Source organism: Dromiciops gliroides, chromosome 2 (assembly GCF_019393635.1).
Source record: "Dromiciops gliroides isolate mDroGli1 chromosome 2, mDroGli1.pri, whole genome shotgun sequence".
NCBI lineage: Eukaryota > Metazoa > Chordata > Mammalia > Microbiotheria > Microbiotheriidae > Dromiciops > Dromiciops gliroides.
In genome coordinates, this window is record NC_057862.1 from 273,799,377 (window position 1) to 273,825,091 (window position 25,715).

The 25,715-nt window shown below is 37.6% G+C and overlaps 1 protein-coding gene across 3 annotated transcripts in view; it reads right to left on the minus strand.

Moving 5' to 3' along the window:
• The window catches only part of MAP4K5 (mitogen-activated protein kinase kinase kinase kinase 5), a 199,401-nt gene that overhangs the window by 142,123 nt on the left and 31,563 nt on the right, over positions 1 to 25,715 (minus strand). For all 3 annotated transcript variants that reach the window (XM_043985685.1, XM_043985683.1, XM_043985684.1), the window contains one exon: positions 2,707 to 2,764. In XM_043985685.1, the coding sequence (XP_043841620.1) occupies positions 2,707 to 2,764 (58 nt within the window). The remainder of the gene's footprint in view (positions 1 to 2,706; positions 2,765 to 25,715) is intronic.

The window sequence follows — 25,715 nt, forward strand, 5'->3', positions numbered from 1 at the left end:
AGAAAACAGTACTGAATTTACTCTACTTTTTAAAAAGCAAGGATTATGGCATAGAGATTCATGGTTTCATATACAGTCCTCTTTTGGTGTTCTATTTTGTGTGTAGAAATGCTATTTTCTTTATTTGCTAACTTCAAATTTTAAAAATAAATTTAAATATGGAAAATAAAGGAAATGTTAAAGAGTTTTTCTACATCCCACAAATTGTGAAGAAGTTCCTTAATAATAAACTATAACAAAATTATAGAGCAATGGCCAGGAGATGAAGAATATTGATTGATATATCACAGGAACATCTAATGACTGACTGAGGAAAATCAGTCTTGCCCCTTAGCTTCATGATTTCCTCCAGCTATATTTATGTGAGTAGGAGCAAAGGAGACAGATGGTGGGAGTAATCCAGAGTTGGAATTTGGCAAGGTATGTTTGGTAATAAGGACAATTCATCAAAGTATTCAAGAGCAGAACACAGTGTAGAGTTAAATTGGTTCAAAGGGTCAAAACTGAGAAGGTAGAAGAGACTAGCCAAAGCTAAGAGAAATCCTTAAAAGTAGTACTAAGGAATAGAGATCACTATGAGTAGTTTTAGGAGGAGTGAGGCATGAAGAGAGATGGAAAGATAAAAGATTACGATCAGTTAAAGGGAATTTAAGGTTCTTGAACATGGAAATGTAATATATGTGATTCAGAGCAAGATCAAGATTATCATTATCTCTGTGTAGAAAAGTATATGTGATGTGAGTAGCCAGAGGAACTGGGAAGTTAGGGTATTTGAGGGAACATCAACATATATGCTAGAAGTTTCCTAGAATGAAGAAAAAAGTTGGAATAGAAAGGAAGACTGTAATCCAGGCACTGAACTCATTGAGAAAGAAAAAAGAATGTACTCAGGGTTATCCAGCTACCAGAATCTAGACTGAGTGATAAATTTAGATTGAATAAACCTCAAAAGAGGAAAAGTTCCTCAGTGATAGAGGGAGAGCTTGGAAGTGGTAATAGAGAGCAAGGAGATTCCCCCTACCAAGTCCAGTGAGTCAGGGGGTGTGAATAAAATAGTACAGTCAGTACTGGGAAGGACAGCCAGGGACACAGGAGTATTATGAGGGTAAATTACTCTTTGAATGTTAAAAGACTTTGAAAGGTTCATGGTATAACAAAAGTTTACTTTGAACTATAATTTTTCTCATTAACTATACTCATGTTACCTATACCTATTGATATTCATTGTGTGTGTGTGTGTGTGTGTGTTTTGGTGAGACAATTGGGGTTAAGTGACTTGCCCAGGGTCACACAGCTAGTAAGTGTCAAGTGTCTGAGGTTGGATTTGAATTTAGGTCCTCTTGAATCCAGGGCCAGTGCTCTATCCACTGCGCCAACTAGCTGTCCCTCATTGATATTCTGGTTTTTTTTGTTGTTGTTGTTGTTGTTTTTTTTAGTGAGGCAATTGGGGTTAAGTGACTTGCCTAGGGTCACACAGCTAGTAAGTGTTAAGTGTCTGAGGCCAGATTTGAACTCAGGTACTCCTGACTCCAGGGCTGGTGCTCTATCCACTGCGCCATCTAGCTGCCCCCCTCATTGATATTCTAATATTTTACACTCTGTAAAAAGTTTTAAGTCTCAAAAAAAGTTTTAAGTAAAGAACATTTTCAAAGAGATCCAATTAATTTATAATATACATTGTATTACACTTAAAAGTACTAAGCCACACTGGTTTTCTCCCTCAATCTAAATTAAAATTGAACATTACAGGCAATGATCCTTGAACATGTGACATAAAGCAACTCAAAGGTGGAGAATTAGTCATATTTCTATGACTTCTTGATTCTGTGAATCATATTTCCATAACAATCAAATGCATTGTAGAAACCCAGGAACTAAGTGTTAGAAGAGACACTAAAATTATTAAAATTATTTGTACCTCCCAGGAAATAAAAAGGATACTATTTGTCCTCCCAAGAATATTCTAGAAAAACTCCACCATTTGCTATTTCAATTATATGCCTAGCTAATTACATAAAATAAATAATGTTCTGAGTGATCAATTTGAAACCCAAAATATTTTAAATGCTCCAAAAATAAAATTAGGGACACATTATGTATCTATATGCTTTGTCGACATATTAAAGTTCATAGGTTTATATGTGATCAAAAATTAATGGTTTGTTTAACTAGAGGCAACTTTTTTATTAGAGATTAACAGACCAATATTGGTTATTATTTCTAGCAATGATAAAATTAAGATTTCTTTAGGCTGATTTTCTCCCCAAATTTCTGTACAAAAAGATGGCAGAATGATATAAACCACTGAGTTGAGAATCCAATTGTCAGTTGTGTTGTGTAAAATACTAATATTGAAATTACAAAGTGATATTTTATTTTTATTTATAAATCCCCAGCATGTATAGTAAGCAAATTTTGAATTCTAGATGTACACATTTTTGTTTTTATTTACTAATTAAAGATCACATCCATATACAAACTATATTTAACCATAAACCAACAGCATAAGAAATTTAACTCAACCTTAATAAATGATGCATGATTATCCTGGTGATATATCTAAAAGCACACTGACCTAATTTGGGAAGGAGGAAAACATACAGGAAAGAAGATATAGAAAATGCTTTTTTAAAAAAATTATCATATTTGTTCAGTGACTCTAGTAGAAAAACATGCATGAATAGTTCTGAATGATACAAAACTTACCAGGTTCCAATTTGATGATTTTTACTGCAGCCAACTCTCCTGTATGTAAATTTCTGGCCTAAAGTTAAAAGAAAAAAAATGTGTTTTAATTATTAAAAAAAAACCAGTGGCTTTATCAAGTTTGCTTTTTACCTTATTAGGAGACAAGACTGTCAAAATCAATTTAGTATTTCATCATGTTCTGTAAGAATTGATTGCAATTTGGGGACCCCATCTTTAGCTAAAATTAGAAAGCCTCAGCACACCCTGCACGGCTCCCTCCGCCCCAGGCATGCCCTCCACCCAGCGTGAGGTATGAATGGGAAAACTCAAGCCCCAGCACCCTCTGCCAAGCAGAGGGTACAAAAGGAAACCCTGTGCCCCAGATGGCCTTGGGCGCAGCCCCTAGGGGTGCCAATGAATTAGCTTGGGGTTTGTGGGTGGTAAGCCCAAGTTTCCTGTGAGAGAAGGGTTTTTTATTGGGGGGGGGGAGAATAAATGGAAGGGGGAAAGAGACGAGGAGAGGAAAGGGAGAAGTTCACGGCGGCAGGCGAGAAAGTTAAGCGCAGATGCACAGGGGGATAGAGAGAAAGTTAAATGTGAAGCAGCTGAGTTGGGTGGGTGAGTTTACAGGTCATATTTCCTGCTTTTCTTTGTCCTTATTTTTTCCATCAACAAACCCTGGGGTTTTTTAGGTTTTTCAGTTTTGCTTTTTTGAAAAGAGGCTTTTTAATCTTGTTTCTTATCAGTCTGGGAGAAACAGTTCAGGAGGGGGCAGTGTGGAAGAGAGGAGGCTTCGGACCTAGAGGTCCCCCGCTGTTTTCTGAGTCTCAATATTTCAGCTAGCTTCCCAATTAACTCTTCCCATATTAAATTTGGCCCGTACAATTCTTTGTTTCAGAATATTAGGAAAAGATTGATACAAAAAGTAAAGGCATTAAATATGAAACAAAACAATGCAAAACACTTCAGTTAGTAAAATGAGTTATCAGAAATAGTATAAAAAAACAAAGGGGGGGCAGCTAGGTGGCGCAGTGGATAAAGCACAGGCCCTGGATTCAGGAGGACCTGAGTTCAAATCTGGTCTCAGACACTTGACACTTTCTAGCTGTGTAACCCTGGACAAGTCACTTAACCCTCATTGCCCTGCAAAAACAACAACAACAACAACAAAACAAAAAAAAAACAAAGGGAAAAGTCTTGTACTCTCACTTCCACTAATCTCTTGGATGATCTGATTATCAGAGATCAGGAGAAATTAATGAACAGTAGGATTTTTAGCTTTAAAATGAGAAAATACTTAGGGGCAGCTAGGTGGCGCAATTTATTTATTATAGATACTTCTAAATTATAAATAATATGGGGAGGCAGCTAGGTAGCACAGTGGATAAAGCACCGGCCCTGGATTCAGGAGGACCTGAGTTCAAATCTGGCCTCAGACCCTTGACACTTACTAGCTGTGTGACACTGGGAAAGTCACTTAACCCCAAATGCCTCACCAAAAAAAAAAAAAAAAAAAAAGAGAGAGAGAGAGAAAATATTTGTTTCATGTAAGTATAACCAGAATTTTATATTTTCACAGATCATTAAGTCAATTCTATATAAATATGGGAAGTGTGAAGACAACTGGTGAACATGAACAGCATGCACGGACATTTGGGGAGCCTGATTCCTGAAAGGCATAAAAGATATTTAACAGAAGGACCCTGCTTTCGAGCATGTGCAGACATTCTGTCATAGATTCTGGGCTTCTAGCTGCGTAATGAAGAGAAGTCTATTTGACAGGCTGTGGAGCCAGAACAGGATGCTTTTAGGAGGCTCCAACCAGACAACAGAACTGTCCTGCTGTACCTCTTTCCTGACTGCCTATGATTTGGTGAGTTGTAAGCCCTCACTGGAGAGAGAGGTTCAAGGCCTTATGACCCATGAATACAGACCTCTGTCCTTTGCTTCTATCTTAATGTTCTTTCCAAATTTCAGGTGAGATCCTAGAGATAGGTACAAGAAACCATATAATTTTAAAATGTCAAAACAGTGAGCCACCAAAAGTTTGGGACCTGATGTGTCATTGCTAGGTTTTGCAGCCCAGTAACAAGGTAACTGTGGTTCTAACTCAACAACAGTAGCCGAGATGGAGTAGAAGATTCTTTTTTTTTTTTTTGGGGGGGGGGGGGTAAGGCAATTGGAGTTAAGTGACTTGCCTAGGGTCACACAGCTAGTAAGTGTTAAGTGTCTGAGGCTGGATTTGAACTCAGGTCCTCCTGAATCCAGGGCCAGTGCTTTTATCCACTGCACCACCTAGCTGCCCCAACAGTAGCTGAGATGGAGACTCATTCGATAAGTATTCTGCTTTTGGAAGGGAATTTAGTAGAACTAATGCTTTAAAAGTTAAAACCTGACTTAAGGGAGGCAGAGCCAAGATGGTGGAGAAAAGCCAGGAAGTAGCCTGAGTTCTCCCGAGTTTCCCCTCAAAAACAACAGCTTCAACATTAAAGGATCACAAGGCTTGGAATTTGATATTCTGGAAGGCAAAGGAGTTGGATTACAACCAAGAAGCAACTACCCAGCAAAATTAAGCATTATCTTTCAGGGTTTTGAAAAAATGGCCATTCAATGAAATTGGGGAATTCCAGGGTTTCCTGAAGAAAAGACCGGAACTGAACAGAAAATTTGATAATCAAATGCAAGACTCAGGGGAAGTATAAGGAGGTAAACGGGAAAAAAAGGTTAAACTGCTTACATCCCTAAAAGGGATGTAAACTTTAAACTCTTGAGATCTGTATCTCTATTGAGTTGTTATTAATTTGACTTTGATGTGATGATATAAAGAAACTTAAGGGGCACAATAAAAAGAATAGGGGGAAGAAAGGAAGGGGGAGGTGGAAAGGGGTTAATTACATCATATGAAGAGGCAGAAAAAAAAACTATTACAATAGAGGGAAAGAAGGGAGGGGAGAGCATTGTTTCAACCTTTCATCAAATTTGGTTCAGGGAGGTAATAACATATACATCCATTTGTATAAAGAAACTTAGTTTAAGACACCCCATCCTACCTGCCCCACAAAAAACAAGGATAAACAAAAAATAAATGCTTTACAGATATCATCCCTTCATATTCAGTTCAGAACTGTGTCCCTCTAACTCTATTCCTTTCAGCTACCCGAGTTTGAAGTATTATCTTCCTATGTAGGAATATAAACAGTTTAATCTTTTAATATCCCTCATGATTTCTTTTTCCTGTTTACCTTTTTATGCTTCTGTAGTATCTTGTATTTGAAAGTCAAATTTTTCATTCAGTTAAGGTCTTTTCATCACAAATGCCTGAAAGTCCACTTTTCCATTGAAGTCCCATTTTTTCCTCTGAAAGATTATACACAGTTTTTCTGGGTAGGTGATTTTTGGCTGTAGTCCCAGTTCCTTTGCCCTTCAGAATATCATATTACATGCCCTCTGATCCTTTAATGTAGAAGCTGCTAAATCTTGTTTTATCCTTATTGTAGCTCCACAGTATATGAATTCCTTTTTTTTTAGATGCTTGCAATATTTTCTCCTTGACCTGAAAGCTCTGAAATTTGGCTATAATATTCCTGGAGGTTTTCCTTTTGGGATCTCTTTCTGGAAGTGAATGGTGGAATCTTTCAATTTCTATTTTACCTTCTGTTTCTAGAATATCAGGGCATTTTCCCCTGACAATTTCTTGGAAGATGCTGTCTAAGCTCTTATTTTGGTCATGGCTTTCAGGTAGTCCAATGGTTTTGTTTTGTTTTGTTTTGTTTTGTTTTGTTTTGTGGGGCAATGGAGGTTAAGTGACTTGCCCAGGGTCACACAGCTAGTAAGTGTCAAGTGTCTGAGGCCGGATTTGAACTCAGGTCCTCCTGAATCCAGGGCCGGTGCTTTATCCACTGCGCCACCTAGCTGCCCCTAGTCCAATGATTTTCAAATTATCTCTCCTGGATCTATTTTCCAGGTCAGCTGTTTTTCCAAGGAGATATTTCATATTGCCCTCTTTTTAAAATTTTTTATTCATTTGGGTTTGCTTTACTGTGTTTTGATTTCTCATAAAGGTCACTAGATTCCATTTGTTCAATCCTAATTCTTAGGCAATTATTTTCTTCAGAGAGCTTTTGTATCTCCTTTTCCATTTTGCTTTTCAAGCTGTTGACTTTTTTCTCATGACTCTCCTGCACTGCTCTCATTTCCATTCTTTCCTCCACTTCTCTAAATCTTCCTTCTATCTCTGCTATTTTCTCTACAAAGTCCCTTTTGCGCACTTCCACGGCCTGAGATCAATTCATATTTTTATTGGAAGCTTTGGATATAGGGGCCCTGAGGCTGTTATCCTCTTCGAAGGGTGCACACCTCGATCTTCCTTGTCACTAAAGAAACTTTCAATAGTTCTCAACTTTCTTTGCTTGCTCATCTTGCCATCTCTTACTTGACTTTAACTCCCTCTTACAGTGGGGCGCTATTTCCAAGCTACACTGTCTCAAGCTTCAGAGGGTCCCAGGTGTTTCGATTTGAGGGAGGGCAGGTTTTTCTCTCATCTGCCTTCTTCTCTGGTCAGAAGATAACCTCAAGCCAACTTGCAGGGCTGGTGCTTTGTCCATTGTGCCACCTAGCTAACCCATGATGACATCTTTAAAATAGAGTTAAGGGGTAGGAGAAATGAACTGGGGGAGAGAAAAGGGGAGAGGTAGACTGGGTAGAAGTAGCTCATATGAAGGAAACAAGAAAAACTTGAAATCTTGAGCGGCAGGAGGCCAAGGTGGGGGAGGGGCACAGGCTCATCTGAGCTAAGAACCACAGCACACAAAGTTTTTCTGGCTGGTTAATTAGCAAGTTGGCTTGAGGTTGTCTTCAGACCAGAGAACAGGCCAGGCGAGAGAAAAACCTGCCCTTCCTCAAACTGAAATACCTGGGACCCTCTGAAGCCTGGGATAGTGTAGCTTGGAAGTAGGGCCCCACTGTAAGAGGGAGTTAAAAGTCAAGTAAAAGATGGCAAGATGAGCAAGCAAAGAAAACTGAGAATGATAGAAAGTTTATTTAGCAACGAGGAAGAGTGAGGTGTACCCTCAGAAGAGGATAGCAACCTCAGGACCCCTATATCCGAAGCTTCCAAGAAAAATATGAATTGGTCTCTGGCTATGGAAGCACTCAAAAGGGACTTTGAAGAAAAAATAAGAGAAATAGAAGGAAGATTTAGAAAGATGGAGGAAAGAATGGAAAGAGAAATGAGAGCAATGCAGGAGAGTCATGAGAAAAAAAAGTCAACAGCTAGAAAAGCCAAATGGAAAAGGAGATACAAAAGCTCTCAGAAGAAAATAATTGCCTAAGAATTAGGATTGAACAAATGGAAGCTAGTGACTTTATGAGAAACCAAGACACAGTAAAGCAAATCCAAATGAATAAAAAAATAGAGGACAATATGAAATATTTCCTTGGAAAAACAGCTGACCTGGAAAATAGATCCAGGAGAGATAATTTGAAAATCACTGGACTACCTGAAAACCATGACCAAAAAAGAGTTTAGACATCATCTTCCAAGAAATTATCAGGGAAAATTGTCCTGATATTCTAGAAGCAGAAGGTAAAATAGAAATTAAAAGAACCCACTGACCACCTCCTGAAAGAGATCCCAAAAGGAAAACCTCCAAGAATATTATACCCAAATTCCAGAGCTCCCAGGTCAGGAGAAAATATTGCAAGCAGCTAGAAAAAAAGAATTCAAATACTGGGGAGCTACAGTAAGGATAAAACAAGATCTAACAGCATCTACATTAAAGGACCAGAGGGCATGGAATATGATATTCTGGAGGGCAAAGGAACTGGGAGTCTAGCCAAAAATCACCTACCCAGCAAAACTGAGTATACTCTTTCATGGGGGAAAATGGGACTTCAATGAAAAAGAGGACTTTCAGGCATTTGTGATGAAAAGACCTGAACTGAATAGAAAATTTGACTTTCAAATACAAGACCCTAGAGAAGCATAAAAAAGTAAACAGGAAAAAGAAATCAGGAGGGATATTAAAAGGTTAAACTGTTTACATTTCTACATGGGAAGATAATACTTCTAACTCATAAGAACTTTCTCAGTATTAGGGCAGCTGAAAGGAATATACTCATTGGGCACAGGTGTGAATTGAATATGAAGGGATGATATCTGCAAAGCATTTGTTTTTTGTGGGGCAGGCAGGGTGAGGTGGCTTATGTCTGGGGCTGGATTTGGGCTCAAGGCCTCCTGGGTCCAGGGCTGGTGCTTTGTTCACTGTGCAACCTAGCCAACCCATGATGGCATCTTTAAAATAAAGTTAAGGAGTAAGAGGAATGCACTGGAAGAAAGGTAAAGGGAGAGGTAGACTGGGGAAAAGTAACTCACATAGAAGAAACAAGAAAAAGCTTATGGAGGGCAGGGGAAGAGGGGGAAGGAGTTGGGGAGTGAGTGAATCTTACTATCATTAGAATTGGCTCAAAGAAGGAATAACATACATACTTGTCAAGGTTGTGGGCCAATGCCCTTGACGGGGGTTGAGAATCAGAGACGATTAATAATTGACACATCAATACCACATTATGTGTGAACAAATGTGTGAAATTTATTATTCGGGATAGCTCAGTATTTAAAGCAAAAAACCACAAAGAAATCAAATAAAGTCTCTGCAAGAATAATTCTAGAGAATAATTCTTCAACCTTTCAGCCTTGACCTGTCAGAACTTGTTAAACAGAGCAAAGTTTGTACAGCTGATTCTTCGGACCCTGGCAGACTGGCCAAGCATTGTCTCTGGAATCTTTTGCTGCCTCAGTGACCATGGCCCAAGCCTGGGGAGGGGGAACTCAATCAGAGGGTCGACAGAGAGCCCCCTGGTTTCTCCAACACATACTCAAGTGGGTTTAGTAATATATTTTGCCCTGAGGGAAAGCGGGAAGGGAAGGGGGGGGGAGGAAGGGCAGATTGAGGGAGGGAATGGTAAAAAGCAAAACACTTTCAAGGAAGGTGAAGATGTTCTGCATAACTGCACATGTATGACTTACATTGAATTGCTTGATTTCATGGGGAGGGCTGAGGAGGGAGGGAGCAAGAAAATTTAGAACACAGAATTAGCTTAAAGACTCATCAGAATGGGCTCAAGGAGGGAATAACATACACACCCAATTGGGAGGAGTAATCTAGCTAACCCTACAGGAAAGTAGGAAGGGAAGAGGATAAGGAGGAAAGGGTGAAAGAAGGGAGGGCAGCTTGGAAGAGGGGACAATCAGAAGCAAAACACTTTTGAGGAGGAATAGGGTAAAAGAAGATAGAAAATAGAATAAATATCATGGGAAGGGAATAGGATGGAGTGAAATAGTTATGATGATTGACTATAATGGCAAAACATATGGTACCTACTTTGCTAGGCTATTGGGAAGAAAATTTCTTGTCAAATTTAAGGTACTATATAAAAGTCATGGTGAACAGGATGCTATCAGAAAAACCTAGAAAGACCTACATGAACTGAAGCAGAGTGAAATGTACTATATACAAAATAACAGCAATAGTATAAGATGGTCTGCTGGGAAGCACAGGGTTATTTTCAGCAATGCAGTGATCCAATATAGCTCTGAAGGACTTATGAAGATTGCAATCCATCTACAAAGAAAGAACTGATGGTATCTGAAAACAGATTGAAGCCATTTTTTTTGACATTTTCTTAATCTGAAGTTTTGGTTTTGTCTGTTTTCTCTCACAACCTAGCTAATGTGGAGACATTTTCCATGACTGCTCATGTATAGCTTATATTGAATTTCATGAGTTCTTGGGGTGAGGGGTGGAAAGGGAGGGAGAAGGAAAGGTTGGAAGACAAAGTTTTAAAAAATTGATGTCAAAATTTGTTTTTACATGTAATTTGGAAAATAAAATTCTAAACAGACAAAAAAAGAAACAGTTTACTCTTTAAGGAAGTAAAAGGGTAAGGGGAATAGGGTGGTACTGACAGAAGGGAGGGCAGAAGCAGGGGAAGAAAGGGGAAAGAAAAGGAAGGGCAGCTGATAAAAGGGAGGACAAACTGAGGGAGGCAATGGTCAGAAGCAAAACACTAGTGAGGAGGAATAGGGTGAAAGAAGAAAAAAAGAATACAAAGGGGAAAAGAGGAAGGAGAGAAATAAACAATTAGTAATCTTCACTGTAAATGTGAATGAGATGAACTCTCCCATAAAACAGAGGTGAATAGCAGAGTGGATTAAAGATCAGAATCCTACAATATGTTATTTACAAGAAATACATTTGAAAGTGTGGGGACCAATTTTTAATTGGGGAGTGCTAGCTAAGCGGCTCGCCGCAATACTGGGGCAAGAAAGGAGACCGGCAGCCTCCCTCAAAACAGAACAAGATTTATTTTAACAAGAACAAACTTAAAAAAAACCCAACACAAACAGGATCAGTAGGATAAAGGGAAAGGAAATAAAACGGGGAAAGGGAAATTATAATACCTGAAAAAATACCACCACCCAGGAATCAGCTGAAAATATGCAGCAGAAGGCCTGTCGATTTCCAATTTCCACCTAGAATGCCCAATTCTCCTCCCCCAAACCTAGAAACACTCCACACAGCCCCAGCCAATGGGATGGAGGCTCTGACAGTCACGTGACTGCCCTCACTAGGCTTCCAATCATTATAATTTTGCCAGGCCCGTGTAGGCGTTGGCAAGTGGTGATGATGTGAGGTGCTAAAGCCCTGGCAATAGCTACAACCAGTGGGTGGAGCACTGTGCAGTTTGCGGAGCCCCAGGCCAGTGTGCATAAAAACCTCAAATAACAATTAATTCTTTACAAAGCAAAGAAATAAACACAGAGTAAAAGTAAAAGGTTGAAGCAGAATATATTATGCTTCATCTGAAATAAAAAAAGGGGTAGCATCCTTATCTCAGCCAAGGCAAAAGCAAAAATAGATCTAATTTAAAGAGATATGGAAGGAAACTATATCTTGCTTAAAGGTAACATAGATAATAAAGGAATATCAATACTAAACATATATGCATCAAGTGGTATAGCATCCAAATTCATAAAGAAGTTAAATCAGTTACAAGACAAAATAGACAGCAAAACTATACTACTGGGTGATCTGAACCTTCCACTCACAGAATTAGATAAATCTAACAACATAATAAATAAGAAAGAAGTTAAAGAGGTGAACAGAATGTTAGAAAAATTAGATATGATAGATGTTTGGAGAAAATTGAATAGGGATGGATAGAAAGGAATACACCTTTTTTCCAGTGGTACATGGCACATATATTCAAAAAGTGACCATGTATTATGGAACAAAAACCTCATAGTCAAATGTAGAAAGGCAGAAATAGTAAACATATCCTCAGATCATGATACAATAAAAATTACATGCAATAAAGAGCCACAGAAAGGTAGAATGAAAATTAATTGGAAACTAAATAATCTCATCTTAAAGAATGAGTGGATCAAACAACAAATCATAGAAACAATCAATATCTTCATCCAAGACAATGACAATAATGAGACAACATACCAAAACTTATGGGATACAGCCAAAGCAGTGCTTAGGGGAAATTTTATAGCTCTAAGTGATTACATGAATAAAATAGAGAAAGACAAGATCAATGAATTGGACATGCTACTAAAAAAGCTAGAAAAAGGGGCAGCTAGGTGGCGCAGTAGATAGAGCACCGGCCCTGGAGTCAGGAGTAACTGAGTTCAAATCCAGCCTCAGACACTTAATACTTACTAGCTGTGTGACCCTGGGCAAGTCACTTAACCCCAATTGCCTCACTAAAAAACAAAACAAAACAAAACCCAAAAAGCTAGAAAAAGAACAAATAAAAATCCCCAATTAAATACTAAATTAGAAATCCTGAAAAATCAAGAGAGAAATAAAACTGAAAGGAAGAAAAATATAGAATTAATCAATAAAACTAATAGCTGGTTTTCTGAAAAAAAAATCAATAAAAGAGACAAATCTTTGGTTAAATCAATTTTTTTTAAAAAAGTAGAAAACCAAATTACCAGTATCAAAAATGAAAGGGGTGAATTCACCACCAATGAAGTGAAAATTAAAGCAATAATTACGAGTTATTTTACCCAACTGTATGCCAATAAATTCAAAAATCTAAATTAAATGGATGAATATTTACAAAAATACAAATTGCCCATATTAACTGAAGAAGAAATAAAATCCTAATTTATAAGCCCATTTTAGAAAAAGAAATTGAACAAGCCATCAATGAACTCCCTAAGAAAAAATCTCCAGGGTCAGATGGGTTTACAAGTGAATTCTACCAAATATTTAAAGAACAATTAATTCCAATATTATACAAATTATTTGGAAAAATAGGTGAAGGAGTTCTATCAAATTCCTTTTATGACATAAATATGGTGTTGATACCCAAACCAGGCAGAGCCTAAACAGAGAAAGAAAATTACAGACCAATTTCCCTAATGAATATCAATGAAAAAATCTTAAATAAAATATTAGCAAGGATATTATAGCAAGTCATCACCAGGATAATACACTATGACCAGGTGGGATTTTTATCAGAAATGCAAGGCTGGTTCAGCGTTAGGAAAACTATCAACATAAACAACATCAATAACAAAAGTAACCAAAATCATATGATTATCTCAATAGATTGATGCCAAGAAAGCATTTGACAAACTACAACACTCATTCCTATTACAAACACCAGAGAGCATAGGAATAGGTGGAGCTTTCCTTAAAATAATAAGTAGCACCTACTTAAAAACCATCAGCAAACATTATATGTAATGGGGATATAAGTTATAGGCATTCCCAATAAGATCTGGGGTAAAACAGGGATGTCTACTATCACCTCTATTATTTAATATTGTACCAGAAATGGTAGCTTTAGCCACAAGAGAAAAAGGAATTAACAGATTTAGAATAGACAAGGAGGAAACAAAACATTCACACTTTGCAGATGATATGATGGCATACCTAGAGAATCAAATAAAAAACTACTTGAAACAATTAGCAACTTAAGGAAAGTTGCAAGATATAAATAAATAAAGTGACTGTAGACAATATAAAATACTTGGAAGTCTACCTGCCAAGACAAACCCAGGAACTCCATAAACACAATTACAAAACACTTATCACACAAATAAAATCAGATCTATATAAATGGAAAAATATCAACTGCTCATGAATAGGCTGAGCTAATATAATAAAAATGACAATTCTACCTAAATTAATTTACTTATTCAGTGCCATACCAATCAGACTACCTAAAAATTATTTTATAGAATTAGAAAAAATAATTTTAAAAATTCATCTGGAAGAACAAAAGGTCAAGAATATCAAGGGAACTAATGAAGGTGGGCTAGCCATACCAAATCTGAAGCTATACTATAAAGCGGCAGTCATCAAAACTATTTGGTACTGGCTAAGAAATAAAGTGGTGGATCAATGGAATAGGTTAGGCACAGGAGACACAGTAGTAAATGACTAGCTACTATTTGATAAACCCAAAGATTCCAACTTCTGGGATAGGAACTCAGTATCTGACAAAAACTCCTGGGAAAACTGAAAGACAGTATGGCAGAAACTAGGCATAGGCCAACATAAGGTCAAAATGGGTAAATGATTTAGACATGATACCATAGGCAAATTAGGAGAGGAAGGAGTAGTTTACCTCTCAGATCTATGGAGAGGAAAACAATTTATGTCCAAACAAGAGATAGAGAATATTATGAAATGTAAGATGGAAGACTTTGATTACATTAAATTAAAAACTTTTTGTACAAACAGAAGCAATGCAGCCAAAATTAAAAGGGAGGCAGAAAGCTGGGAAGCAATTTTTATAGCCAGTATTTCTGAAAAAGGCCTCATTTCTAAAATATATAGGGAACTAAATCAAATTTATAAGAATCCAAGTCATTCCCCAACTGAGAAATGGTCAAAGGATATGAACAGGCAGTTTTCTAATGAAGAAATCAAAGCTATCTATTGCCATCTGAAAAAATGCTCTAAATCACTACTGTTTAGAGAAATGCAAATTTTAAAAACTCTGAGTTACTACCTCACACCTATCAGATTGGCTAATATGGCAACAAAGGAAAATAATAAATGTTAGAAGCTGTGAAGAATTAGAACATTAATGCATTGTTGGTGGAGCTGTGAACTGATACAACCATTCTGGAGAGCCATTTGAAACTATGCCCAAAGGGCTATAAAACTGTTTATACCCTTTGACCCAGCAATACCACTATTAGGTCTGTATCCCAAAGAGATGATAGAAGAGGGGAAAGGACCCATATGTACAAAAATATTTATAGCTGCTCTCTTTGTGGTGGCAAAGAAATGGAAATCGAGGGAATGCCCATCAATTGGGGAATGGCTAAACAAGTTGTGGTAAATGAATATAATGCTGTAAGAAACAGTGAGCAGGAGGAGTTCAGAGAAACCTGGAAGGACTTACACATACTGATGCTGAGAGGAGCAGAACCAAGAAAACACTGTACACAGTAACAGCAACATTGTGTGATAAACAATAGTGATAGACTTGGCTCCTCTCAGCAGTGCAACAATCCAAGACAATTTCAAAGACTTCATGTTAGAGAGTATTCTCGACATTCAGAAAAAAGAACTGTGGATTATGAATGCAGATTGAACCATACTGTTTCTACTTAGGGGCTGTTTTTTTTTCCTTCTTTTTTGAGGTTTTCCCCTTGTGCTCTGATTCTTCTTTCACAAGATGACTAATGGAGAAATATGCTCAATGTGATTGCACATATATATATATATATATATATATATATATATATATAACCTATATCAGACTGCTTTCCATTTTGGGGAGGGGGGAGGGAAAGGAGGGTGGGAGAAAATTTTGGAGCTAAACATCCTATGAAAACGAATGTTGAAAACTATCCTTATATGTAACTGGAAAAAAATAAAATACTTTAAAAAAAGAAAAAGAAATTAAAGGAATTAGAATATTACAAAACTTTCACTCTGAAGATGATGTGATATTATACTTAGAAAATCATTAAAAAAAAAAAAAGAGAAAAAAAATCCTAGAGAATCAACTAAAAAGCTACTTGGAATTATTAACAACTTTAGCAAAGTTGCAGGATACAAAATAAACCCACAAAAATCATCAGCATTTCTATATATTACCAATAAAGTCCAGCAACAACAGATAGAAAGAGAAATGCCATTTAAAATAACTGAGGCCAATATAAAATACTTGGGAGTCTACCTCCCAAGTCAAACACAGCAACTATATGACCAGAATTTTCCACAGAAATAGTCAGATCTATAAAATAATAATTGCTCATGGGTAGGCAGAGCCAATATAATAAAAATGACAATCTTTTTGTGGTGGCTGAGAATTGGAAATCAAAGGAATGCCCATCAATTGGGGCATCCTAAGCAAACTGTGGTATACGATGGTGATGGAATATTATTGTGCTATAAGAAATGACAAGCAGGATGACTTCAGGAAGGCCTGGAAAAACATGTATGAAATGACATATTGTGAAGTGAGCAGAACCAAGAGAACATTGTACACAGAGACAGCAATATTGTTTCATGAAGAACTGTGAATGACTTCTCAACAATACAATGATCCAAGACAATCCCAAAGAACTATTGATGAAACATACTATCCACCTCCAAAGAACTGATATTGATGAAACAGACTGAAGCATGCTATTTTTCACTTTATTTCATTTTTTTCTTTTAATCAAGTTTTCTTATACAAAATTACAAATATGGTAATGTTTTACATAATCATACTATACATTTAAAAAATTACAAGGGCAGTATACATCTTAATCTTCTTCATTCATCTTTTTCCATTGGGGGAAAAAGTCACTTTTAATCCATATTCAATTCTTTCTGGCTGTTTTGAGAATTAACTGAGTTAATTCTAGTAGGAAATCCCCTACTAGAATTTGAAGGTGGTTTAAATTACTAGTTTGAAAGACCCAGGGATAGCATAGTCAGTGGTCCTAAAAGACAGTTCACCACAATTATCAAGGTGCAGTCTGAAGGACACAAAGTCTGTTTCCACTGGTCTCTTATTGCTAAATGTCCACAGATAATTCACTAATCAATCCCCTAGAGTCTGGGTGGGGAAAGTTTCATGGTAAGCAGCTATCATTGGGAAAGGTAGCACCATAAATATTAACAGAAATGTAGGGGCCAGCCAGTGCTTATCTGACTCTTCATTATTAATCTATCTGTCTATTCCCTTCCCCACTCCTCTATCCTGACTGCCTAGAAATAATCAAAAATAAAATATAAAGCCTTGGAGAAAAAGTTGGACTTAACATGGATAGTATAGAGAGGAATCTTGGTCAATTAATAGTAGAACTAAATAGCCTCTCAAGTCCCTTTAAGCTCCAAGATTTTGTGACTACTCTTAATCAGGGTTTCTTAAACTCTTTCCAGGGGGCAGCTAGGTGGCACAGTAGATAAAGTACCAGCTCTGGAATCAGGAGGACTTGAATTCAAATCCAACCTCAGACATTTGACACTTACTAGCTATGTGACCTTGGGCAAGTCACTTAACCCCCATTACCCCGAACCACCTCCCCCCAAAATAGAGGGAGGGGAGAGCAAAGCAGTTCTCCCCTCCTTCAACTTCTTCAACTTACAACCCCTTTTCAGTGGAGAAATTTTTAAGCAAACACCTGTAGTAAAAATTATTTGTGGTAAAGATTAATATTGGAAGTTTTAGCTGAATCATTTGAGACTGCACATGCTACTGAAGCAGCTTTTTAAAGACCTCCCCTTTTGGGGAGGAAAACGCAAGGAACTTCCGGAACGCAAACTCAAAAGTGAGGGCAGGAACGGAAGTTCTCGCTCTCTGGCTGTTGACTTAGCCATGGCATGACGCACTCGGGGAATTCAGGCTGGAGGTGTCCAGGGACCTGGCATAGCATGTTTCATACTGTTTCGGGCGACTGCTGAGTTACTGCATATTAACTGGATTGGTGAGTTAATGATGAAAAACCCTAAGTTTAGTGTTAAGACTATCTTTCTGCATTTCTACTTCCTTATTTCCCTAGTTGGTTTCACCTTTGTGGTCTAATTAATTCCCAAGCAATAAAACCTGATCCCTCACAGATTAAAACTCAGAGGCTCCTTTTCTTATTGGCCTGGGAGGTATATCTAAAAGCTTAAAGGGGGAGATTAATGCTCTGTATATCCAATTTTGACTCTCACACAACCCTATGATTTCCCCCCCATATAAGTATATAGGTATACAAATCAAACATTTATTGCCAGATTTTTCACAACCCCCATATTGAGTTATGTGACCCCATATGGGGTCTCAACCCATAGTTTAAGAAGGTTTGCAATGTTCACTAACCTTGCCTATTAACTTTATGGATTCAGAGATACTGTAGGCCCTTCAAAGCTATAGCCACTGGCCTTTAAGTGTTGACTGAGGGAAGTACAACAAAACAGACCATTTCAGGATCGATCTTAACTGCTGGAGTATACAACTTTATAGGCTCTAGGTCAAGAATGTTAGAAAATAAACTGCTTACTTGTCTTAGATGGTAATTTTTATTTATTTATTTTTGGGGGTGAGGCAATTGGGGTTAAGTGACTTGCCCAGGGTCACACAGCTAGTAAGTGTTAAGTGTCTGAGGCCAGATTTGAACTCAGGTCCTCCTAACTCCAGGGCCAGTGCTCTATTCACTGCGCCACCTAGCTTCCCCAGATGGTAACTTTAATGTGCTCTAACCTACTTAAGTTTTAAAAATAAAATGAAATCATGTGGATCACACTTTAAAAAAAGCAAAATCCTTATATTACTGTAATTAATAACAGCAGACATTTATATAACACTACATTTTCAAAGGTATTTTTCTCACCAAAAACTCCTGTGAGGTAAGGAATATAAGAATAAGGGAATTGCAAAGAGATTAAAGAACTTGCTTGGTGTCATACAGCTAGTATCAAACAGACTCTCTCAATAAATATTATTTGTGAAACAGCATGACATAATGGATAGAGTACTGGGCTTAGAATCTGGAAGACCTGGGTTCAGGCATTTGGTGATCCTAGAACCTTGTCAGCTTCAGTTTCCTCATCTGCAAACTGGAAATAATAACATCACTGGGCTGCTGTGAGGACTAAATGTGAGCATTATGTACAATGCCCTATAAACCTTAAACTGCTATATAAATGTCTATTATTATTAATCTTTGCCCATAGCATGAAAAGGAAGGAATAAGGTTTCTGCTCCCAAACAAGCAGACGCATTGTTTTACTTTGCAATAGTCAAATGGAAGGATTTTTAAATTAAATTTCAGTTAGAGGGCTTAGCATTTTTAAACATACCACTGACAGAATTTCAGAGTTGGAAGGACCTTCAGAAGCCATCTAGCCCTACTTGTACCTGTACAAGAAACTCTTCCACAACATCCAAACAAAGAGTCATTCAGTTCCACAAATACTTAATCGAGAATCTTTCTAAATCAGTCAATTCCACTTTCTGCCAGATAATATTTTCCCTAAATCTGCTTCTCTGAAACTTCTACCCAGTGCTCCAAGTTCTGTCTTCTAGAGCCAAGCAGAACAACGATTTCTTCTTTGAGTAGCTCATTTCATTATAACTAGATCATATTAATATAACAATATTTTGCTGTCATGATAGCTGACCTGTAATATACATTTGCAGAGCTTTAAAAAAAAAAAAAAAGCCCTGGGGAAGGAGGGAGAGAAGAAGACCTCAGGCTATAAATAAGGTTTTCAAGTTCTGATTTTATGACTTTTCAATAAACTATTAAAAAAAATTCACAAAACATCCACCTAAACATAAACCCAATCCAATAAATATTATTCAGCACCTACTATGTGCCAGACACTGTGCTAAGCTTCCAGAATACAAATGTAAAAATAGAAAAGGAGTCCCTGCCTTCAAGGAGCTTACAATCTAATTGGGATAGAACAACTTAAAAGGAGGTTTGGGGTGGAGAAAGGATCTTGATACCAGGATTTGAAACCAGTCAAGGCAGCAGATGCAGAGTGCAGTAAACCCAAAAGTCAAGTTTCTGCCCTCTATAAAGGAAAACTGTGAGGAGATTGGTACTCTGCTTTTTCACCCTCTAATCCTAGGGTCAAGGAGGCTGAGAGAGGTGGTGTCAATCAAGGCTTAAGTTAGCAGCATGGTGCTGAGTTTATAAGCAATGAGCTTATCCCAGGAGAAATATCTTGCTCTATGGAGTTGAAACTAGGCAAGGCAGCAGATGCAGAGAAAACTTGATGGACAGAACTGAGGCTGAGGTTAACACAAAATTGACAGTGGTAATCCTATACTATCCTTCACTCCTCTTCATTTCCCACATCCTACAGCCACCAACACACTAAGTGAGAAGCAATTTGCTGGAAACTGAACAGTAAATTTTAAAACCTAGGAAAAACCAAGGGCTCTGAATGGGCACACTGAAAAAGAACAATTAAATGCACTCAGAATTGAACAGGAAAGTAGTTGGAATTGCCTTTACAGAATTCCAAAGTTCTTTCAATAACCTCAAACTTCTCCCTGAAAGAAAATTCCATTTTAAAAATACTACTATTTTTCCAGTTTTGTACACCTGACAAGACAAAGAAATTTCCAAAGAACTAATTACCTAAAAGAGCAATGAAAAGATATGTGGTAGGGGTAAGTGTGCTGCAACAATTTTCAAAGATAAGGCATCAAATTTATGTGCAAAATAGAAGATGGGTTGATCACATGGTGAAAATGAGGAACAGCTTGTGATCTCTGGTCTCTTTTCAACAACAACAACAAAGCAAGGAGACTCCAGCACATTGGGAAGATCCCCTGTGGAAGAATTATAGGAGAACACAAACAGGAGTTCCACATAGATAAGCAGGCATGGATTAGTTACAATCTGAATCACTGGCAGGAATATATTCATCTTACAGTGGATGGACTTTGATACATTTAGGAGCAAAAAATAATTCCAACTACTATTATTCCAGATTTTCTAAGCAGAACAAAAACAAGTGCAGTTTAGTCAGGAAATCACTAGCAAAATGAAAAAGTGGGGCTCCAAAATTTTATAGTTATCAGTCAAGTGCCAAAGCTGCCAAAAGAGATGAATTACACAAAAATCTTGGAAAAATTAATTCTATCAGTAAAATTAGTCATATGTTGATGAATCAGATTCTCTGGCAAGATTTTCACTGTTAGTGTAAAGTAAGAGTATTTATAATTCACTTTCACTTAAAGACAGTATAATTACAAAAAAGATAACTCATCAAATGTGAAGTACTATAAGAATAGCAGCAATAAGCACTTTATAAAAATCCTATTTTTTCTACTTCAGGGCAATTATTAATTCAAATGTTTGCTTTTAAAGATACAGTACATCAATATTTTAAGTCTGAATTGCCAAAGTTTTGCTATACTCCTAACAGTAGAAGATGAAGCAGAAAGACCTAAAAGAGTATTTAGAGGGGGGGTTTTTTGTTGTTGTTTTAACTGGACCTGTGATTTTATCAGGATAGGGAGCTCCCAATATAGACTGGAACTTGCTCTGCAATTTAGGGTCTCTTAGAAAGGTGATTGGCACAAGTGAGAGGTTAAGTGACTTGCCCAGGGCCAGAAAGCTAGTGATGTGCTAGAGAGAGGACTTTAAAATCAGGTCTTCCAGCCTGCAAGGCCCCATCTCATTCCACTATGCTCTGCTGCATCTTGTTCAGAGACTGCCTCCCATAACTGATTTTCCGGCTTTTATAGTGCTTTTAATATAAAGGTATGGTACAAGGGAATGCGCACTGAGTTTGGAGTCAGAAGACTTGAGCTCTGATCTTTATTCTACTTTATTCTACTAATTAACACCTGCATGGTTTAAAGACTCTAGGTCTGTTTCCTCATTGATAAAAATATGTATGAGGGGTAGCAGAGATGACCTTTTAGGTTCCTTCTATCTATGACCCTTTGAGAAAATAGAATTTTTAATTCCGTTCCACCATGCAGAATTACCAACCGCATTTCCTAGCTACAGCAATAAAAAGGCAAGAAAAGAATATAAAAGTAAAAACCTTGGTAAGGGGGAAAAACACCTAATTTTATTTTCTGTTTTGATGACACTCTTTTGTTCCACCCAAATGAAGAAGTGATAGGGCAATTGTTCAAACACTGTAATTTTCCAGCCAGATTTCTAAGACAGAAAGCTGTACCAGGCTCTTTTATAATGAAAGGCACTGAGGTCTTTTAGGGAAAAAAATATATTTCCTAAACAGAGACTCTACAGATTCAATTCATTAAAGAGATCATTCAGAAATTAAACTGTACAACTTTAGAGTGTGATTCAGACAGTAAATTCATTTACAATGCTGGGGTTTGTATCTATGTGTTATTCTGGATCATTATCCTTCATTATTTCTCAGCGCCCCCCCCACACACACACAAAAAAGAGAACAAAATTTCCTCAAACCTTTATCTAAAAAGACTTACAGAATAAGATGACCCTAAATGATGGGTAGCATTAGGAAAGAGAATAACAGAAGCATCATATCACCAGTACCAAAAGGCAACATACACATATTTCTTGTTCCTAATCTTTTTATATACTTAAATAATAGAAAACCATCTGAATCCTTGGACTTCTTAAAGCATTTAGAGCACGGGTTTGTTTTTTTCCACTCTGCTAAGTACTGGGGATACGACGGAAAAAAACAGTCCCTGATCTCAAGGAGCTCACAGTCACTCAATGCGGGAGACAACATACAAACAAGTGTACAAACAAGATACACAGAGGATAAACTGGAGATCATCACAGAGAGAAGGCACTAATATTATGGGTTATGGAAAGCTTCTTGCAGAAGATGTAGTTTTAGCTGGGACTTGAAGAAAGTCAGAAGGTGGAGATGAGGAAGGAGAAAATTCTAGCTATGGGGTCAATCAGAGAAAATTAAAAGAAAAGGGAGTGTCACCAGTAAGGAACAGTGAGGAGGCCAGTATCACTGGGATCAAATAGTCCTTGAAGGGAAGTAGGGTGTAAGAAGATGGGAAAGGCCCTCTCCCAGCCATGCTTTTTCAGAGAAACCTCCGGATTTCTGCAGCTTTTCCAAATTCTAACACTAATTGTTGCTCTAATTTTGCATGCCTGGAGGCTTCTCTAGAAGCTTTTAATCCCCTAGAAGGGGGGGGGGGGGAACCCAGGCCTGAGTTTGATTACCCTCCATAAGGGGGAACTATAGTAATATTAATTTTAAAGAATGTTTCAATTTTTGTTTTATCATATGTTTCATGTGTAACAACTAAAATTCTGAATTCCCTTAGACATGTTTTTGAGAACTTTCATTGTTTGATTTGATTATTTACAAAGCTATTTTAAAGTTGTGTTAAGCTCAATTTTGTAGGAAATTTTCCTGTCTGATTACCAGCATCCACACATCAACCCCTGAAAAGACTTCCATTCCATGACTACACCCAGAGGACATCTGAGAAAAGACTTTCAGAGACTTTAAATGAATAGTTTTGTTTTGTTGTTTTTCCTTCTGTTATGATATACACCATCTGTAATTCTGTACTCTCTGCAGAGGCCCTCCCTTTGCAGGCCAACATCAAAGCGCCAGTTCATGAGGACAAAAAACTGCCACTCTGGACAAAACTTTCCTCTCTCCCTTTTCTATATTGTTATTAACATATTGTTAGTTAGCAGAGGGTATTATATTCTGTTATTTTTGACTATTTCATCAAGGAAACGCCCCATTTCTTGAAGAAACAAAGTGGGGACTGTAATGATTGGAATGACACCACCGGCTGGAGACTTACTGTAGGAAAGTTCCACCATGAGGAGAAGGTCTCTGAGGGCAAGACCATGGCTCTTTTCTTTGGCGTCAGGAAGTGACGTTTGCTTGTGGGAGGAAGAAGGGGGAGGCTGGCGCTCTGACACGCTCTCTTTTGTGTGGATTCTGGCAGAGAGCGGAGCTAGGAATGCTCTCTCCCTTTAATAGATAGAGGAATCTAGGCCTTTCTCTCTTTACCAAATTCTTATTCTCCTTAATAAATGCTTAAAAGTCTAACTCTTGCTAAAGCTTATAATTTATTGGCGACCACTCATTAGATATTTTAGACAGTATAGCTAAAATTTTAGCCCCTTTACAGTCAAGCAGAGAAAATTAAAAGAAAAGGGAGTGTCACCAGTAAGGAACAGTGAGGAGGCCAGTATCACTGGGATCAAATAGTCCTTGAAGGGAAGTAGGGTGTAAGAAGGTGGGAAAGGCAGGAAGTGGCCATGTAACAAAGCTTTTTAAAAAGCCAGAGGATTTTATATTTGACATTAGCCATAATAGGGAGCTACTGGAGTTTATTTAAGAGTGGAGTGACATAGTCACATCTGTGCATTAGAAAGATAGATATAACAGCTGGGTGGAGGCCTGACTATGATGGGGAGAGACTTGAGGCAGGACTACAATGACCAGAAGGCTATTGTAGTCCAGGCCTGAGATGAGGTGGGCCTGCCTCAGGGTGGTGGTGGTGTGAGAGAAGGAATATAAATGGATGAGTAAAAAACACATTCCAAATAACTAGAAGAGAAATGCAAAGTAAAACAACTTTGAGACTCTACCTCACACCATGCAAATTAGTTAAGATGAACAGCCCCCTCAAAAAAAGGAACAATCACTATCAAAACAGTTGTAAAAAGCAGTAAAATGGTCCAACTTTTCCAGATATTAATTTGGAAGTATGCAAGAAAAGTAACGAAACAGTATATACTCTTCTTTCTCTAATGATCTTCCTTTCTGAGCTCTCCAGGAAAGTCAAGGATAGGAACAGTGGTTCAATGGAAACTAAAACAGTCAAAATAGAGCTTTTTGTGGTAACAAGAAATTAAATATGTATACATTAACTGGGGAGTAACTGAAAAACTATAGGATTCAAATTATTTGGATGTAATTAAATTATACTGTACAGTTGTTGTTTGTCCATATATCGGGACAACTAGAACTGGTCGTGGATGTTTAAGGCAATTGGGGTTAAGTGACTTGCCCGGGGACACATGGCTAGTAAGTGCCAAGTGTCTGAGGCCACATTTGAACTCAAGTCCTCCTGATTCTAGAGTTAGTGCTTTATTATTCACTGAGCCACCCAGCTGCCCCTCTTGCCCTTTGTCTTTCCCTCCCAAAGAGGACCAATGACATCAGGAAGGTGATGTCATGATTTGCAAGTGAATTGAATTTAAGTGAGGCAAGGCTGTTCAAAGTCACCAGCCTCACTCTCTTTTCCAATCATCTGGGTCCAGTGGCAAGATATATCAGGGTGATTGGAGATGGCCCCAGGTGCAGTGGGAAACCTTAGCCTTTTTAAGGTAAGGTCTTTCAGAGGTCTGTCTGTCTGACACAATGCCCATTCAATGATCAAGGGTACAAGAAATGAGGCAGAGTGGCCTCTTTTACCTAGTCAAAAAAACAAAAACAAAATCAGTCCAGGACAGAAAGATCCTCAGATTTTCTGGCCAGAACAGAAACAATTCCTATTTACACTCACTCAGAGCCATCAAAACCCAAACAATGACCAAATGAAGCTTGGACTGGTACCTATTATTAGCCAATCAGTGAGAGCCAGAGTAATTTGGGTTTAAGCCCCAGTCCTTTAAAAAAAAAAACAAGATATCTGTATAGTAAAAATAGTGAATATATAAATCAAGTGCCCTAGGGTAGTAATTAAAAAAAAATGGTTTCAGACCAGAATGGAGATATAGAAGAGAAATTAGAATGCAACCCTTTAATTTTTACCTGGGGAACCTGAGCCCTAGAGCTATAAAGTGACTTGCATAAGAATGCAGAGAAATTTATTGGAAGCGCCAGGTCTTGAATTGTTGGTAGATTCCCAATCCAATTATCTTTCTACTACATTATACTGAGTTATCTGACATAGAACTGGGGAAATAATTTATGAATATATGTAGAGTTATGTCATGGAAGAGGAACTCTTGTCAAAAATATGTATTCCATCTTATGTTGGTTTTTTTTTTGGGGGGGGGGTTACATATAAGGTATTTTATTTTTTCCGTTACATGTAAAGAT